Raw genomic sequence first — 20051 nt, forward strand, 5'->3', positions numbered from 1 at the left:
AGTAAACCCTGTTGATTCACCATTGTAGGGCAAACCTAAGGGTCGACTTCTATTCTTAGGAATCAACACACTAGGTTTGGGTGTTGACTCTTGGAGTCGACCGTTGCTTCCTGAGGGTCACCCCTAAAAGGTGAGAGTCGACCCTTTCTGAAACATAATAGTTTTTGTTTGAGAAAGAGTCGACCCTTGAAAGTTGAGAGTTGACTCTTCTGAATAGAATGACTTTATGTTTTAGGAAGAGTCGACCCTTGCTAAACAGAACAGGCTTTTGTTCAGGAAGAGTTGACCCCTGAGACTCCTCTGCACCAGATTTCATAATTTTGGTGTTTTGAACTTGGTTAAAGGTTGTTTAGCCTAATTAATACTTGAATTAACTAGGGAACATGTTAAGAAACATGTGTGTGATGTGATGAAGGGTTTTTATGCATAAATTGGTTTTGCTAGTCCAAGGCGGAACCTGAATCATCTTGAGATGCTCATGAATAGATGATCTTTATATTTGTTTAGCATGTTGTATGTTCCCTATATGTTTGAACATAGTATGCATATGTATTGTGAGCATGTTTCTGTGAAAGAAATACATATATGAATTAACATGTATGTGATTAAGTTAGGTCATTATGAATACATGTAGTTATTAGGATTAATGATTATATATATAGTATAACGACCTTGGGTTGAATAATGTAATATAACATTATATTGTATAATTGAGTTCACTTTCTAAAGTGGTTAAAGATACATAGGTCTAAGGGGACCACATATTAGTTGTGGGGTTCATAAAATGGCCAGTTTTACGAATTTAACCCTTATAATTAGATTAGACCTTAAGAGATAAAATGTGCCCAAGTGTGAGCTTATTGTGGATGATGGTAAGGCTTAAAAAGAACATAATGATGTTGAGGCGCATTGGTAGCCTCAATGTGCAACTAAGTGTTGGCACAAGCAATTAAGAATTTCATAAGTAAAGAACTTAAGGCAACTTGTTGGGAAAGGCTTCTTGTACCCAAGGGGTACTATGAGAACTAAATTCATAATGCATGATAAGTAAATATGAAACAAGTTACATAGAAATTAAGTCATGCCCTCAAAGATGGAGTGACCTAGAATGGACTCAGCTCGTTGAGCGAGTTGACACTAACCCAATGGATGTTGAGTTGGAGGCGGTGACAGTTTCTAACAAGCCTCATCTTGGTCACTAAGGGTGGACTAGTCCCCAATTACGATGACTTAGGGGATGAGGACTCCTTTTTTTTGAGGTCCAGCTACATAGGCTAGTTAGTAGTACACTATAGTTTTTTCAAAAAAAGCAACACCTTGACGAAGAATCCTGGATTCTTGGTGTTGGTGAATTCAGGTGCTCTTGTGGGATAGTAACAAAATATAAAGAAAACATAAGTGTGTGAAAATACACCCCAAGTAGACCAGTGAGCCTAAAGTGGCCCAAACAATGATGCCCTGTGGAGAAGAAAAAAAATTGAAATAGTAAATGTAATGCATCATGTAGAGAGCAAACAAGTAAGATAAATAAAAAATCAATAAAATATGTTCATGCATTTAGGATATGCATGTGTGTGTTCAATCTCTTAGTTAGAGATTGAGTCGAGTCTTTCCTATAGAGAGTCAAGAGTTTAGACTCATGTTGAACCACAAACTTAGTTAGAGTCTAGTTCAGCTAGTGACCTATCTGTGTCTACTATTATGAGATAGGTGGTGGTGTTCTTATTGAGACATATGGTTAGTCTCACGTATGCTTCTTTTCTCCTTTTTTTAGGTACTCATGGAAAGGCGTGCATCAAGGATGATGGATGTTGAGGACTCAAACACCCCTGGAGCTAATCTTGAACTCTTTTATTTCTGGGACCATAGTTGTATTTTGGATTGTTTTGTATATTGGGTCGATTGTGTGTTTGGACCCTTGTATTCTTTTTGTACTATTACCCCATATTGGGTACATTTTTATAAACAATATTGGTTCACCACATTTTTGTTTAGGTAAACATTGAATTTAGAAATGATGGATTTTGTAAACCTATACTCCATTGAACTTTTATATAAAATTTTGAATATTCAAATAATAAAATTGTTTTGTATTTTCTGTTATACAAAGAATTCTCTTGTTATGGATGAGTTCTTTACCATTTAGTTAGTTTCAAAAGAAAACTCTTTTGAATAGTATTCTTTCCACGGTGTTCGACAATAGCCAATGATTTAAATATATTAAAAAAAACTTGCATGGTTTTTTAGACCGTTACAACTTTGGTATTAGAGTAGAGTTTCCAAAATAGTTCTAGATCAAATCCAGAAGTCCGAGATCTGCATCCTAGTGACAGCCTTACCATGTTGAGTGGGTTGTAGCCTTTGAGTAGGGATGTCTTATGATGATTGTATGTTTAAGTTGTGTGCTTGGAATTTTGTGCTTATATGTACTTGACGTGTAGCATTGTAGCTTGGTAATAATTATATTTTATTTCTGCATTTTTAGATGTCGAGGTACCCTGGTGACTAGATGAGCTAGAGGGACTTCATTATGGAGACCCTCGCTATTGTGACTAAGACGCATACTCTGCAAGGAATGTCATATAAGAATTTTATGGATTTGAATCTCGTTGCATTTACGAGATAGAGAATGTGTTTGAGATTCTCAGAGTGCCTGACGACAAGAGAACGTTGTTTGGGACTTACAGATTGATTGAGGATACAACCAAGTGGTGGAAGACCACCAAGCCGATCAAGTACGGAGTCGTCATCGTGTGATTCTGTGAGAGAGTTTAGATCGACATTCCTGAATCAGTATTTTCGTGAGTTTGCCAAAGATATGAAAGCTCAAGATTTTTTGGACTTGAAGCAAGGTAGTTTGACTTTGATGGAGTATTCAAATAGATTTAAGCACCTAGAAAGGTATTGTCCGAATACCTTCCCGACCAAGAAGGCACAAGCTTTGAGATTCGCTAGAGGACTTACATATGGGTTTCACAGACATGTTCTAGGAGGATGACTGGAGATGTTGCTAAAGGCAATTGAATCAGCGAGCATCTTGGATGAGGACTGGAGGTCCTCTAAGAAGGTTTAGGCCAAGGGAGATCAACCATCTTCATCTAGAGCAAAGAAGGATAAGTCCTTCAAGAAGTTGTTTTATAATAAAGGATCAATAGAAACAAGATCAGAGGCCAGAACCATACCAAAAGCCGGATGTATATTTGTGATTACTCATACTAATTATGATAGAAGGTTTAATATGGTATAATACATGTGTCCTTGATGTTTCATGTCTTTATCGACTAAAGACCCTGGCATGAGATTATAATTGAACATGTTAAACATGTTAGTAAATGACACATCACGCCTAGTTAGTTACTTTGCAAATGAATGAATTAAGTTTATCTAATCGATTTATATAATTGATATATGATATATGTATTAGCTTTATATAATCACTATGTGTTCTAGTATAGACCTACTAGGCTTTCAGAAGTTTGATCCTTTTTATGGGTTTTAAAGTAAAATTTGATGTATAGTTGCGGAGTGGATGTAGGATGTTACGATGACATCGAGAGCTAGTCATTTTTTTTCGGTAGTTGAATTTGGATATATTAAATTCAGTATTATCGTTATTGTGTGGAATGCAACCCGCCTCAGGTTTTGAACCCAAGTTTAAAAAGGTTTCTGCTGACGATTTTAATAAGAAAAAATATAATTTGCACGTGTTTTACATGTTAAAAATCTCGGGGTGTTACAATTTTGGATTCGAGAGACATTGTCGTCTGATTCTTTGATGATCGAGCCAATCAATTGCATGGGGGTTATAGTTGACCACTTTCAGTTTAACAGAGTGGCATGTTGGTTAATTCTATAGTTGACCAAGGATGAGAATCGATATAGGGGACCCATTTGGCATTCATTTCTCATGCAAGAGTGTTTTAGTCTTTTGAAGACTAAGCAGCCACCCAGATCACCCAACACCATCAGGTCAAACCTGCCAAGGTCAACAAAGACCAACCAAGTGGTTGGGCTCTTTGAGGGTCCTGTTAGTCATCCATAACATGAGAATTCTTTACACAACAAAAAATACAAAACAATTTCATTATTTGAATATTCACAATTTCATACAAAAGTCCAATAAAGTATAGGTTGTTTACAAAATCTATCATTTTCTAAATTCATTGTTCACCTAAACAAAAACATAATGAACAAACAATATTGTTTATAAAAATATACCCAATATGGGGTAACAATACAAAAAGACTACAAGAGTCTAAACACACAATCGACCCAATATACAAAATAGTCCAAAATAAAACTACAATACCAAAAATAGAAGAATCCAAAATCAGCTCTAGGGGTGTTTGAGTCCTCAGCATCCATCATCCTCAATGTGCGCCCTTCCCACGGATACCTGAAAAAAGGAGAAATGAAGCAGAGGTGAGACTAACAACATGTCTTAGCAGGAAAAAGACCACTCATTCCACAATAATAGACACATATCGATCACTAGCTTAACCAGACTCTAACTAAGTCTATGGATTAACATGAGTCCAAACTCCTGACTCCCTGCGAGAAAGACTCAACTAAACCTCTAAGAGATTAAATACACACATGCATATCCTAAATGCATGACCATACTTTATTGATCTTTCATTTATCTTATTCTTATGGTCACTACATGATGCAGTGCATTTACTATTTCGATTTCTTTTTTTCTTCTCTATGAGAGCACCACTGCTTGGGCCCCTCTAGGCTCACCGATCTACTTGAGGGTGCATTTTCATATACTTGTGTTTTCTTCATATTTTATTATTACCCCCTAAGAGCACTCAGATTCACTAGCACCAAGAATCTAAAACTCTTCATCACGATGTTACTTTCTTTGAAAAAAATATAGTACACTACCGCTAGCATACGTAGCTGGACATCCAACAAAAGGAGTCTTCATCCCCTAAGCTGTCGTGGTTGGGGACTAATCCACCCTCAGTGACCAAGACAGAGCCTGCCAAAAACTGCCATTGCCTTCAATTCAACATCCACGGGGTTAGTGCTAACTTGCTTAACAAGCTGAGTCCATTCTAGGTCACCCATCTTTCAGGACATGAATTTCAATTTTTGTGTAACTTGTTTCATATTTACTTATCATACATTATGAATTTAGTTTTGACAATACTCCTTAGGTACATAGGATCTTGCCTAACAAGTTACCGTAAGTTCTTTATGAGATTTTGAATTTTTTGTGCCAATACTTAGTTGCACACTTGGGGCCACCATTGTGCCTCAACATCATTATGTTCTTTTTAAGCCTTACCATCATCTACAATAAGCTCACACTTGGGCATATCTCATCTTCCAAGGTCTAATCTAATTATAAGGGATAAATTCATAAAGCTGACCATTTTATGAACCCTACAACTAATACGTGGTCCCCTTAGACCTACGTATCTCTACCCATTTTATAAAGTGAACTCAATTACAAAATCTAATGCTATATTATATTATTCATGGAAATGATTTTGGTATTCTTGAAAGATTAGATTTCTGAATACTTTGGAAGTGATTTTTTATTCTTGAAGGTTCTAGTTTTACATATACTTTTGAGAATGCTTTATGAAACCTTACAGCTTTACGTATGTATGTGTTCTTGAGAAAATCTTTGGGATTTAGAATAACTGCCAAATTAGTGTGTTTTTCAAAGTCTTTTTTTTTTTCTGAATCTAGAAAACTTGTAGATTTATATATATTTTGAAATGATTTCTATACTCTTTAATGCATGAAGATTTGTATATATGTCTGTTGAAAATTTAGTATTCTTGTACCTCGTCATGTTTTGAATTGTGTTATTTTTGTACTTTTTATTTTGAGAAAGTACTCGACACTGTGAATCAAAGGAGTCAATTTCTGCAGTTCAGAGTCGACTGCTGATCCCTGTTTTTCACAAAGTCGACCCCTGAAAGGTGAGAGTTGACCCTTTCTAAAACAGAATAGTTTCTGTTTCAGAAAGAGCAAACCCTTGAAAGTTGAGAGTTGACTCTTCTGGACAGAATGACTATATGTTTCATAAGAGACTCAACCTTGGTAATGTGAGAGTCGACCCTTGCTAAACAAAACAAGTTTCTGTTAAGGAAGAGTCAACCTCTGAGTTGATAGAGTCGACTCCTCTGCACCAGATTTTATGATTTTGGTGTTTTGAACCCTATTAAATGTTCTTTAGCCTAGACAATGTATGGATTAACCCTAGAACTGATTAAGGAACCTGTGTGATATGGTGAAGGGTTTTTTGCATCAATTTGGTTTTGATAGTACAAGAAAGGACCCAAATCATCTTGAGATGCTCATGAATAGATGATCTTTAAATTTATTTAGCATGTTGTATGTTCTTTGTATATTTGAACCTAGTATGTAGATATATTGTAAGCATGTTTTATGTGAAAGAAATACACACACGCATATATATATATATATATATATATATATATATATATATATATATATATATGTATTTGAATACACATGTATGTGAGTAAGTTGGGTCATTATGCATACATGTACTTATTAGGATTAATAATGATATATATATATATATATATATATATATATATATATATATATATATAGTATAATGCGACAACAACAGTAGTAGAGGCAGACTGCTGGCCAGTGTAAGAGATGTCAGAGAGATCACGGGGGTCAACCTTATCCTTGTGACACTAGAGTGTGTATTCAGTGTGGCCAGAAGGGCCACTTCATCATATTCTATCCGCAAAGGTTGGCTCAACCTCAGTCGTTGCAGTAGAGACCAATGCCGCCACAAATTCAACAACAACCATTTCAGCAACAAAATCAGCCCCAACCAGTACACCAGCAGAGAAGGACCACAAGTTGAGTGTACACAACTACAGTTGATGAGGCATGTACCAACCATTAGGTTATGAAAGGTACTCTAGAGATTGTTGATTTCTTTGCATGTATTTTGTTTGATTCCAACTTGACACATTCTTTTGTGTCAAAGAAGTTTGTCCAACTGTTGAAGGTTTCGACAATCGAGATGGATAGTTGTGTGGCAATAACCACACTCTGGGATCAAAGATGTATTATGCATTACATCTTTTGGGAGTTATCATTTCAATCGTAGGGTTTGTGTTTTAGGCTAATCTCATCCTTCTTGAGATGAGAGCTTTGATGTCATTCTCGAGATGGAATGGCTTAGTGAACACTTTTCTAGTATGAAGTATCATGGGCATAGGGTCTTGTTGGAGAGACCTGGTCAGTCGATAGTCGAGTTTTGTATTGTTCGACCTTCAGTGATGGGAAGGCGATTTCTTTGTTAAAAGCTTTGAGGTTCGTGCATTATAGAGGTTAGTTGTTTCTAGCTAGTGTGGTTGCTCTAAACCATGAGAATGTATCGATCTTTGACATAGATGTTGTTCATGAGTTCATGGATGTGTTTCTTGAAGTTTTGCCCATTTTGCCAAACCTCGAAGATGTAGAGTTTTCGAGTTGTTTGGTACCTGGTACAACACCAGTGTCCAAAGCACCGTATTGTATGACACCAACAGAGTTGGTAGAGTTGAAGAAGCAACTGAAAGAGTTGCTAAAGTGTGATTTTATCTGGCTGAGTGTTTTGCCATGGGGAACTCTTGTTTTTTTCATCAAGAAGAAGAATAGCTCATTGAGATTGTGCATCGACTATAGGATGCTCAATTAAGTTACGATTAAGAACAAGTATCTGTTGTCGAGGATTGAAGATTTGTTCAATCAACTCAATATAACCAAGGTATTCTCTAAGATTGATTTGAAGACTAGTTATCATTAGTTAAGGTTTAAGGTAGAAAACATTACAAGTTCTTGGTGATGTCGTTCGGGTTGACGAATGCTCCTACAGTTTTTATGGATATAATGAATCATGTTTTTCATCAGTACCTAGATCAGTTCATGATCATCTTTATCGATGATATTTTGGTGTATTCTAATGATGCAGAACAATATTAAGTCCATCTTCGTATTATGTTAGAGACGTTGCGAGAACATAAGCTTTATGCTAAATTCTCAAAGTGTAGGTTTTGGCTAGACCGTGTGATGTTTTTAGGTCATATGTTATTTTTGGTAATAGTATCGAGGTATACCCAGTGAAGGTCAAAGCAGTTATGGCATGGGAACCACCAAAGAGCATCACAAAAGTTTGTAGCTTCTTGAAATTAGTGGGCTACTACAGTCAAGGAAATGGGTTTCTTTTTTTTCTAAAACCACATGATTATAGAGTGAAAATACAAAAACCCAAATACATTTTATCAAAAATTAGTTCAAAGAGTTGAAGACATACTATTTAAGATATTGAAGTCCATGCACACAGTACAATGAACAATTCTTGTTCAGCAAGAATTGACCTGAACACTTTAGGGTCAACCCAAGACTCAACAAGAGTCTACTCCTGAAACCAGGGGTCGACCCTCATGGGTCTGGGTTAACACCATAGCCCAACAAGAGTCGACCCTTAAAACACAAGGGTCAACCCTCATGGGTCTGGGTTAACACCATAGCCCAACAAGAGTCGACCCTTAAAACACAGGGGTCAACCCTCATGGGTCTGCACAACATACATACACAAGTACTATAAGTGGTCGACTCTTCAAAAGCAAGGGTCGACTCTCGGGCCTCAGAAACATAAAACAAAACAACAAGGGTTGACTATTCAAAAACAAGGGTCGACTTTTAGTGACTTAGATTCTTTCAACACACCATTAGAGTTGACCCTCCAAAACTGAGGGTCGACCCTTGGGCTGCCTTAAAACAGTCGAACATGTAGGGGTCAACTCTTGCAGAGTAGGGAGTCGCTGCCTTAAAACAGTCGAACATGTAGGGGTCAACTCTTGCAGAGTAGGGATCGACTCTTGTGTTCACTGAACCCTCAATAACCCATTCAAAACCTGATTTTTGACAAACATAATGCCCAAATATCTCTCATAGCATGTTTACAAAGTATTCATGTCTTTGTCCAACATGCATAGCATACAAAAATAACATCATCTAGCATGTATATTCATACAAAATGGATCATTTCAACATTTAAATGAACACACCACAGTTAATATTTTCTAAAACATTTCAACATACAAATTTCAAAAAAAAAAAAAAACAATGACTTAATCATGAGCTTCCTCATAGATTTTAAGCACGTACACTACATAAATCTAGCATGGTATATGGTATACATTTCATAATTTCACAACAAATTCACATATCGAAAACATAGTTTGTGCTTTTGCGTACCACTATCATAGAAAGGGAGATCGAGCTCCTACCTTTACTCGCTATTCCAACAGGTATAAAACAAGAAAAACGAAGGGGAAAAATGGGAAGAGAAACGAGAAAAGAATGAGTAGAGGAAGACAAGAATAGAGGAGAGGGCCGGCCTACCTTGGTCGATCCTTCCTTGTGAATCCACCATTCAACAACACTCCACCCAAGGCTGCAACTCCTCCACAGCTCCACCACGCAGTTCCATGAAGAAGAATATGGGTGTAGGAAAAAGCACTCCAACAACTCCAACAATGGAGGAAGAGTGAGAGGGAGAGTTCGAATGAGAGAGAGCAGGGAGAGATATGAGAGATGGCAATCCGAAAGGGGCTGAAAGAGAGGCGGTCTCTAAAAAAAAACCGCACGGACCGCGCAGACGTAGACTCCGCAAGGAGTGTCATATAAGAAATAAACCACATAAATAAACCACCAAAGTGCAGATGCCGTTTATCGTTGAGATCAATGACACCAAAACCCTAAACGAACCACATAAATAGCTGAGAAATGGATGGCTAAGATTTGTTCAACGGACACTTTGACATTCAGAGCACTGGACAGTTAGTGCACGTCACCTTGTGTTGGGACGTTGTAGGTTCAAAACCCAATGGTATAGTGTGTAACTGGTAGGGGTCTGCCTAACCCCAGCTTGCCTTTAAAAAAAAAAAGATTTATTCAACGGCATCTGGAAGACCGCATTCAAGCCAAGGTGGACTCCAAATAAGACTAGATCATGTATAAGAGTCGAGCAGAGGTGGGTTCATGCTGCTTCCCACTTTTACTTCAAGCCTGATAGAGTCAAACAAGCACAACGTAAAGGCAATATACTTTAGCAAATTTGTGCTTTCTATATACATACGTGCATGAATGTGCACCATATGTATCACCCGATCAATAAGAGTCAATCAAGGCCGCATCTACATGCAATGCTACAAACATAAGTAGGACCCACTGAGACATGATACATCCTACCAGATGCGGCCACGTGTCTCATTCGCTACATGCTCGGGTCAACCAAAGCCGGCTGGATTCAGTGTGGAGATGAGTCCATCTAGTCAAAAGGAACCTACATTCACTTAGAAGGCATCCTCAGGAGTGCACATCGCATGTACTAACTTGGTCAAAGCATCTCTTAGTCACAGACTACTGATCTAAGAAAGAGGCAACACTAGGGACATGCAGGCGTTTCGGATCCGGAGCAGCTAATTAAATACATAGTGATTCAGATTGAAATCTGATCCAGAACAGTTGCAAAACCTCCATCCTGAATCTGACCCATTTGCATCCCTAGGCAAGACTCTCTGCAGCTAACAAGGACTAAGCAAGCCAACCTCGCTATATGAAGGAAAGCACTTGTTAGTAGACAATGCTTGCCACTTTGGCATTAAGACCCAACTTTAGTTCGCACCAACTCACAGCCAATGTTGTATCGGTTCGGCCCTGAATCGTTTGGCCAACAAAATTCAGGTGAATCGGCCAATACCGATTCTGAAGTGAATCGTTCTGAATTGGCTAAAAAATAAAAAAACAAATTTCGTGTCAATCAGAACGTGACACATGTTAAAACCATTAACATAATATTAAAAATATTTTTAAGCATTTTTTACATTTATTAATAAATAGCCGATTCAGGTCAGTATCGTATCGATTTTCTTGACCAATATGATAAGTATCGGCTAATATAGGCCAATATGCACCGATACTGACAACATTGCTTACAGCCACTACACCAAAATGACCCTATAGTGATGTTTCCAATCTAGACTCACATTGGAACCAAATTCACATTCACAATTATACTAAATTTACCTACTTATGGCTAGATCCAATCTCTTGGTCCTTCCAAAAAGGAAAAGGAAGTTCATGTTCTTCCTTTGGTTTTTGAGCTCTTTCCAAAAACATGGTCAATGTTTGAGGGTCCAGACATATATCATGAGACCTTGAATCAATTGCGAACCAGCTGGTGCCAGACTGGTATGTCCCGAGCCAATGCAATTTTGGGCCCAAGCTGAGCTCAGAAGCCTTAGACCCTACATATGTACTCTACATGCTTTGTTTAGTGGGAAATGGTTTCTGAATCATGTGAGTGTGACAGGTAAGTAGGTTTTTCAAAGGGCTTAAAAAACCAATGGCCCACAATTTGTGAAAACTTCTCGCTAAAAAAACCATTCTCTTAGATTAGAAAAACACGATCCAAGATCTGTTCTTTAGCAAACAAACCTTGCTGAACACATCTATGTAGTCTGATTAAAGTTGTTAAAGTTTTCACCTATGATATCTAGCTCAACAGTCTCATGCTTTCATTAGTACCAAAATTCACCCTTATTTATATAATATGTGTATGTTTTAAAATCATGTAGGCCGACATTTTCCATGGAAAACGAAGTTTTTACTTTACGAGATTTGTGATTCTTGATCTAGGGTTGCAACGACGACCCCTTGAGGACAAGGGTTACACCCACAGAGTTTTAGGCTGCTAGGACAACAACCATAAGTACGGCAGGTAGAGCCAGCGCGGCTAGGTCTCCGATCTTAGAAGTGGTTTTTCCATGTAAATCTAAAAAACAACAACTTGCAAAGGTGCAGGCATCTAAGCAAGGGAGACCATGCTGCTAGGGTTAGGCAGACCCGGTACCAGTTATACAACTGTATCATTGGATTTTGAACCTGCAACGTCCTACCAGACAAGCTAAGCTGGTTTTCAGTAATTGACTATTCCCATTCAATGCAATTGCAACAGCCTACATGTATGGCATTCAAAGTTGTGCGAGGTGAACGTGGAGAGCACTAATTAAACACGTCCTCTCATTGGAATCATTTTGCTTCGAGGCCAATGTGAAGACGAGAAAATTTTAATGCACAGACTGTGCAGTCATAAATCACCTCCCCTCCTTCTATTTGATTGCAGCCCTTCTTAGTTCAAGGGGCTTCATGGCTGCATGCACCAAAAGTGCCCCTTTGATCTCTCTCATGATGAGATTTTGAATCTTTGGAGAAGGAGATAATGAATCTCATTTGCACAACTAACCAAACATCATAAAATGAAAATGATAAATATATGATTTGAAGTGAATCTCATGTGATTTCAAATCTCAAAGTGTTATGTGACCTAAAATCATGAGATGCAACCAAACATGCTCAAGTGCCCAGTACCAGTATGGTCCCACAAGAGTTGTGTAGATGTAAAGTGGGGTCACTCTCACACCAAATATATAACCTTTTAACCAATCCCATCTAAGATATGCTTGCCTACCTACTCTCTGCTCATGAATTGGATCATACTCCGGGACTCACGAAGAGCTCAATTCGAACCGGTAAAAATAGGCTTGGTAAGCCGAACATGAACAGCAGGTGTCCAGCTTAGCTTGCACAGGCTCATTAAGTAGTAACAAATATATTTTAACTATATTTGGCATTACATGATGTAGTGTAAGAAAAAAAGTTGAACTGTTTAGCTTGCAATTAATAAGTTCAGTGTTTGAATCCGGTTGCTTCTAGCATTGAAACAATATACTTTTTCTGTAAACAAGTCAGCTTGAGTTTGGCTAGATAGGCCTAGAGTTCAAAATCTTATTATTTTGAGCTTTGAAACAATGTGCTTTTCTGTAAACGAGTCAGCTCAGACTCGTCTCATTTAGACCTCAGCTTGACTTGCCATAAAAAAGAGTCAAGTTTGAGCACCTTATGATTGGTTGGTTTGTTTTACCAGCCCTACCTACCATGTAAATAAAAGTGTATTATTTGATGCAGAGCTGCTCTTCATGTAATCAATAAATCAATATTGTACAATTCTAACTCTGAAATTTGGTTTAATTTCATGATATTTTGTCAGGGCTGTTGAATATTAGATCATTAAGCCAAATGTAAGATATATATATATATATATATATATATATATATATATAGAGAGAGAGAGAGAGAGAGAGAGAGAGAGATTTGTCCCTTGTTCTTTTCATTTTCAAACTTCAGAAAAGGGCATTCACATTTACTGCATAATCAATTAAGATGAGGTATCTCATTGTTAATAAATGCTTTACGTCATAAATAACTGACGTACACCTCACTCGCGAACAGTTAGAGTGGGGGCCCACCCACATCTCAATCACGTGAGATGTGCGGTGGGGGAATCGGTTATATTCAAAATAAAATAAGTTTTTTTATTTTTAAATGTGTTTTATTTATATTTTTTTATAAAAATTACTTTTTTATACTTTTTATATTTTTTAATTTACTTTTTTATTGTCGAGATTTTGTTGAAAAAAATGCAAGATTTATGCAAATTTTCAAAATCTAATGAGCTTTTGACTGCCGATATTTTGCCGTTTTTAACTTTTGTCACTACTGGCTGTCTCTGCCTGCGGTACTTACGATGACTGTTATTTTAATGGCATAAAAGCGTTTTACTATTTTAATGATGGCATTTGGAATGCAGTGAGATGGTGATAATTCAATTATTCATACCAATTCTAAGGAAACAAATGATTTGGATTTGTTTTTTTATATTATTTCAGTACTTATTTAAAAAAAAGCAAATTAATTTTCATAAATTAAATTTGTATAAAAGTTATACACACAAACAAACAAGAGAGCAGATCAGGTGATCTGTCAAATCAAGTGATTTGACATCTTCACCGTCTAACAAAGACCTCATGGTCTTTGTCCATATCGTAGACGGTGAGGATGCCAAATCACTTTCATAAAAGTGATTCGGGAGATCACCAGATCTGCTCTCTTACTGCTTTTGGTTCTTAGAGGGCTGTTAGCTGGCTTAAGTAATTTGTCTGAGAATCCTAATATGCCATCCTTTTTTATGGAAGCGTTTTTAAAGCATTATTTTAAAGTATTTGCAGCGTTAATAACGGATGGGGCCCATTAACAACGGCGCCACAGGCCGCAAAGTATGCCAATGCCATAATTTCGCAAGTCATAATGCAGCGGCAAACCAAGAAAATGACTAAAATAACCCCCTATTTCTGTGAGTCAAGCGGACTTTCTCGTGATATTTTGGTAATTTACCTACCAGAAAGTGCCCTATAACCCTAAGGTTAGCGGTGATACTTCCCTCTCTCTCTCTCTCTCTCTCTCTCTTTGTCTCTCTCTCTGCAAATCCATCGCGGGTTCCAGAATGACCAACAGAGGTTCCTGGCTACTTGAGGCTTCCAACGGTTGTGCAAGAGGTTTGTGGGGGTGCTCTCTATAGCGTTTTATCACTCTTTCAACGGCTAGATTTTTTTGTTTTTTACGTTTCTACCTTTCGGTTCATTGAAGGTTGAGAAAGATAAAGGTGGTGAAGAAGATTTTTGGAATTTGTATACACAACGGCTAGTTTCTAGGCCTCTGTTATAGACAGAGAAGAAGAAGAAGGGGAGAAAGGAAAAAGAAGGATAAAGGACCGTTTTAGCGATTCTTCTTAATGGGAAAGAAGGTGGTAATGGTAACTCGATATAGAAAAGGTAAGGACTAAAGGATAGTGTTACTCTTTTTTTTCTTTTTGTTTTTTTAACCCTAACGTTCCTTTGTTACCATAGTACCTTTTTATTTTTTTGGCTTTCAGAGTCGTTATGCATTCCTCTATTTCCCCACTTTTCTTTGCTTGTATAGAATGATGAAGTTGGTCGTTGGATTTTTTGTGAAAGCAAGCCAACCCCAAGAGTTTTTCCCCAGAACTTTTTCCCCAGAACTTCTGAAATTTGATAATTTTTCGGAGGATTGCATTCCCTTTTTCATTTGCAGTACCACTTTCTTTCGAAAATATGATCTTAGTTGTTTTGTTGCCCAAATCTCGATCCCTCTTGGTCAATAACGAGTCTAAATTTGTTATCTTTCACTGATATTCAGGCAATTCCTTTTGGGGGTTTCAGATACAATGAAGAATGTTGGAGGAAATTCTGAATATTCGTCTCAAACATACTTTTTCTGTTTTTCGTGACATACGAGTATGGTTCACTCTCATATTTCCTCAGCAAATCAAATACATGCTTGGCATTTACTGAGGGGTTCTGTAACTACGAGTCATCGATTTCTCCGAAATTGATCATTTCCTTGTCTCTCCAACTTTATTTTAACCTTTTCATCTAGTTTTTGTTGTTGTTGAGATATACACCTAGTTGAGGAGTTCCACATCAGATTTCCCTTTTTTAGCTGGTTTATGCAAAACTTAGAAACCATAAACTTTTTTTATTTGAAATCATGTGAGCAAAGCCATGGCTGGGAGTCACCGCTACAATAATTGGGAACTTTGGATCTTAAGATTCTCTTGTGGACCATTTGCAGGTTACATTGAATAGATAAAGTCCAGTGGAGCAAGATGCCGCCTGTGGAGGAGAACTATCATGATGACTATGATGTTGGTTGTGGAGAAAAGATTGATCGAACTAACACCGATAGTGGAATTTCTGTGCTGAGCTCCGAGACATGTGAATATAGCAGAACAAACTCACAAACTTCAACCTCAACATTCACTAATGAAGATATCAGCAGTCCAGATCGATCTCCCTGGCTAGGCTGGCCAGTTCAGAAGTCTGCAAGCAGGAGTGGAGCCAGCCTGACTAGAATGTCAATGAAACTAAGAAAACCTGTCTTGGGTGAAAAATATAACGATCAAGAAGCAGATTATTGTGGTAAAACATTTTATTCTTAATTTCATTCACCTTATCTTCCTTTCATCGATCATATGTGACTCAGTCAGCCGGGATGGAAGCCAAGATTTACAGATCACCAGGACTCGGGTTAATGATTTTGACTAAAAGAAATTTCCAGGCTTCTACTAAATTTTGTAGGGAAAATGTCTACTTTTGAGAAAAGTTTCGAAGAATTAACAACCCAACTGTTCATTTTTTCCATGTAAACTATAGCAATATCTCTTTTTTTTATTAGTTTTAGTGTAATGGTTTTTGTAATGTTAGTTCGGTGACTTCGGTCACCAAAATAGCAATTTTCTGAATAATTCACTGAATTGAGGTTCCCTATTTTTCCAGCTTTTGTTAATATAATTTCTTCACATGCTTAGTTTCTACGAGTTGTTTCTTTCTCATTTTTAAAGCATGAAAAATAAGTGCTTACAAATAACCCTCTTCACTATAATTATTGCAAATATGTTTAGGTGATGTTTAGTCAGGTGGAACTTGTTTATTTCATACGCTTCCTTTTGATTTATCCTTGAAATACTAGGTTTATACAAATTTATAAAGTACAATAGTTCTAATTAATTAAAAATTAATAGAACTTTTAGAAAATAAATACACAAATGAGTGTTGTTTAATTTTCCAAGCAAATATTAGAAATTTAAAAGAATTGGTTATATAATGGGTGGCTAGATTTTCCAATGACCTCTGTAAAATCTTTGAATCAAATTGCTATTTTTTTTTTTCTGATTTGGTTGTTGTAATCATGCTTTGTTGTTTCTATTTCTCACTTGATCCAAATCCGTTCAAATTTATGGTTCCAGAAGAGGAGAAATTTGAGATGATGAAGGAAAGGTTTGCAAAGCTGCTACTGGGAGAGGACATGTCTGGTAGTGGGAAAGGAGTCTGTACAGCTGTGGCCATTTCAAATGCCATCACAAATCTCTATGGTTTGTCCCTCAAATTTTCTTCTGCTATTTGAGAACTAACTTCTACTAATAAACTGTGCTTTTATGTAGGAAAACTTTGTTGTAGTTTGAATTCAACTCCTAATATCCTTTCATGCTTCTTAACTTCAGTTGGGATTTCCAAATTTGTGATAAACTATGGGCATTTATTTGGTATTCAAAGAGGTCAAAAGTTGAGCTCTATGCAACTAGTCTGCTGCTGCTTGTGATTTTTGCCAACCAGTCCATTTGACCAGTTCCACAGAGAGAAAACGGCCTCAAGCTCCTGTCAACTTGTGTTAGCTGCCCAAGTTGGCTCAGCTGACACACATTTCTTGTGAACTTTAATTCTCAAAACTTGTGCGGCCTAATAGATTGGTTGTTCAATTATTGCACATTGGTCTAAAGCCTAAAATGATTAAAAAATCCAATGGTCCTTGAATTGGATTCCAAATAACAAAAAGGTTCCAAGCTGGGCAAGCACCTAATTTGGTCTTCCATGCCCACAGTGATATTGAGATGATTGTATTATGTTCAACTCACAGAGCGATGCATACTCGTGCACATAGTGGACGCAATGCACAAGCACACAGAGAAATATGGTAGCCCGAGGATGAGTCTTTCATTAACTAAGTAATTCTTATTCAACATGGCCATCTATATTGCTAACATTACTTGTTTATACACTTCCTAGATAATTCATGCTGCCAAGATAAGTAAATTTTATTCCTTGCAGCAACTGCTTTTGGGCAGCTCTACAGATTGGAACCTCTAAAACTTGAGAAGAGGTTGATATGGAAAAGAGAGATGGAATGTCTCCTTTCAGTTTGTGACCACATAGTTGGATTTGTTCCTTGTTGGCAAGATCTTCCAGATGGCAAAAAGCAAGAAGTAAGAAGTTTCCGAACAAGGTTCAAACTTCAAACTTTCATCAGTCAATGTTTCCAAAACTGTATCTTATGTGAAATGCATTTCTGTTAAAGGTGATGACTAGCCAACCCAGATCAGATATTCAGATAAATCTTCCTGCACTTCAAAAGCTGGACACCATGCTTCTTGTAAGCAGCAATGCACTAGAAACTCTCACTCTATTTCTTTTGTAATCGTTCTTACTCTGTTGCATAACAAATACCTTCAATAAGGTGAGCCAGGGCATGAAAATTAAATTCATATATCTAACATTAAGCAACAGCTTAATTCGCAGGTCTTTGATGCTTCAAGATACTTTCCACAATTTTACTAATGCATACATGTATACACATATTCACAACCTTATGCATGTGTTGGTTAATGTTGTTGGACTCAAATGATTGTCTGATATTTCTTCTCTTTGAGCAGGATATTTTCGACAGTTTTAGCAACACAGAATTTTGGTATGTAGACCAGGGAAGTGTGCCATCATACCGTGAGCAAGGGCAGATGACTCCTAGGCAAGAGGAGAAATGGTGGCTTCCAACTGCAAGAGTTCCTCCCCGTGGCCTCTCAGAGAAATTGAGGAAACAGTTACAGCACATGCACGACTGTGCAAACCAAATTCTTAAAGCCGCTGTGGCTATCAATAGTAGCATTCTTTCAGAGATGGAAGTCCCCGAATCATATATGGAATCTCTACCAAAGGTTAGTTCTGATCCGCTTAATCCTATGCAATTTGTGCAGTATGGATCAGAATTAGAAAAGTGACCAAGTTTTCGAGAGCTGTCCTTGTCAACTGTCTCATTTGGAATGACCAGAAACTTAACAAGACTATTTCTCGGTCACAATCATGTAGAACCACATAAAAAGAGTGTCGATAGATATTCCTTTTCCTAAGTACAAGAATATCATTATTATAACATGCTCTTGATGTGCAGACTGGAAAGGCCACTTTGGGTGAAACAATGTACAAATATATCACAAACCCAGATCATTTCTCCCCAGATCAGATTCTCGATTGCCTTGACTTATCATCTGAACACAATGCTCTTGATATAGCTGACAAAGTTGAAGCTTCAATATATGTATGGAAGCGTAAAGGAGGCCTGGATTACTCAAAATCTTCATGGGATTTGCTCAAAGATTTCATGGTTGATAGAGATAAAATGGAGATGCTCACTGACAGAGCTAAGAGCTTGCTTCTTTGCTTGAAGAGGAGATGTCCTGGTCTGTCTCAGACAAGTTTGGACACAAGCAAGATCCAGTACAACAAGGTAAAAAGTCACATTCTTGGGTTTTATTGATGTTTTAAGTGTTTTGAGCACATAATAGTTAACATTAACTACATGCCACTTACAGTCTATTTAACAGTGGCATTATTTGCATGGTTGTTTACATAAATGTGTTCAGAATGTATTTAAGCATGTATGCCCTTCTAAATATTTGTGAGTGTATAGATGCATTTGCTGTTATGTCTCTGTTTCTATTGACAGTTTTGATGCAATCTTATTTGCAGGATGTTGGGCAAGCAGTCCTTGAGAGCTACTCAAGAGTCTTGGAGAGTTTGGCATACAATATTTTTTCCTTGATCGATGATGTACTCTATGCTGATGACGTAGCCAAACAGTGTGCAGCAAAACTCTTAAAGTCGACGCCCTCAGATTCTCCCAATATTTTCAAAGTTCACAGAAGTGATTCACCACAAGTTTCAGTCTGTTCCTCATTTCGCGAGCTTAAGGTTACTGAGTGAGTGCTTAAAAATTGGAGCAACGAAAGCTATCCTCTTGTAGTTGCAATAACGGCCACTAAGATGAAAGTGGGTTTTTTTGTTAGTTGAAGTGGTTTTTTTTATGTTAGTTGTTATGGGGCAACAAGACTGTACTTGTAGCCAAGCTTTGTAATATAGCACCACTATGTCAGTACAGTACCACTGATCCTAAGAATTAAGGATATGAATGCTTTGAACCTCACTGAGGACATGGCATTGGATAGAAATGAATGGAGAAGGATTCATGTGGAAGACCCATAATGATTTTCTTTGTTGGTTCATATCGCCGACCCCAATTGTTTTGGGATGAAGGCGTAGTTGTCGTTGTAGTTTTACACTAATCCAAAGTTCCAGGTTGGTTTTAGGTAAACTTTTTTTACTCGGAGAAACCACCCCAGGTGCAGACACCTAGCCGCCCTGGCTCAGCCTGCCGTACTTATGGTCGCTGTCCATGTCAGCGCAAAACTCCGAGGGCTTACCGCTTGGCCCCAAGGAGTCACCAAGCTTTGGCTTTCTCGGGGG

The 20051-nt window shown here is 37.5% G+C and overlaps 1 protein-coding gene across 1 annotated transcript; it reads left to right on the forward strand.

Moving 5' to 3' along the window:
* The first annotated feature begins 14596 nt into the window (after positions 1-14596).
* On the forward strand, positions 14597-19511 carry LOC149818968 (rop guanine nucleotide exchange factor 3-like). Its single transcript, XM_089986313.1, has 8 exons — positions 14597-14732; positions 15553-15899; positions 16727-16852; positions 17586-17740; positions 17833-17907; positions 18188-18466; positions 18700-19035; positions 19278-19511. The coding sequence occupies exons 2-8, from the start codon at positions 15587-15589 to the stop codon at positions 19509-19511; spliced, it is 1518 nt and encodes a 505-aa protein (XP_089842439.1). The 5' UTR covers positions 14597-14732; positions 15553-15586.
* Positions 19512-20051: the final 540 nt, after the last annotated feature.

Source organism: Nuphar pumila, chromosome 13, assembly GCF_984573655.1.
Source record: "Nuphar pumila chromosome 13, dmNupPumi1.hap1.1, whole genome shotgun sequence".
In the NCBI taxonomy this organism is placed as follows: domain Eukaryota; kingdom Viridiplantae; phylum Streptophyta; class Magnoliopsida; order Nymphaeales; family Nymphaeaceae; genus Nuphar; species Nuphar pumila.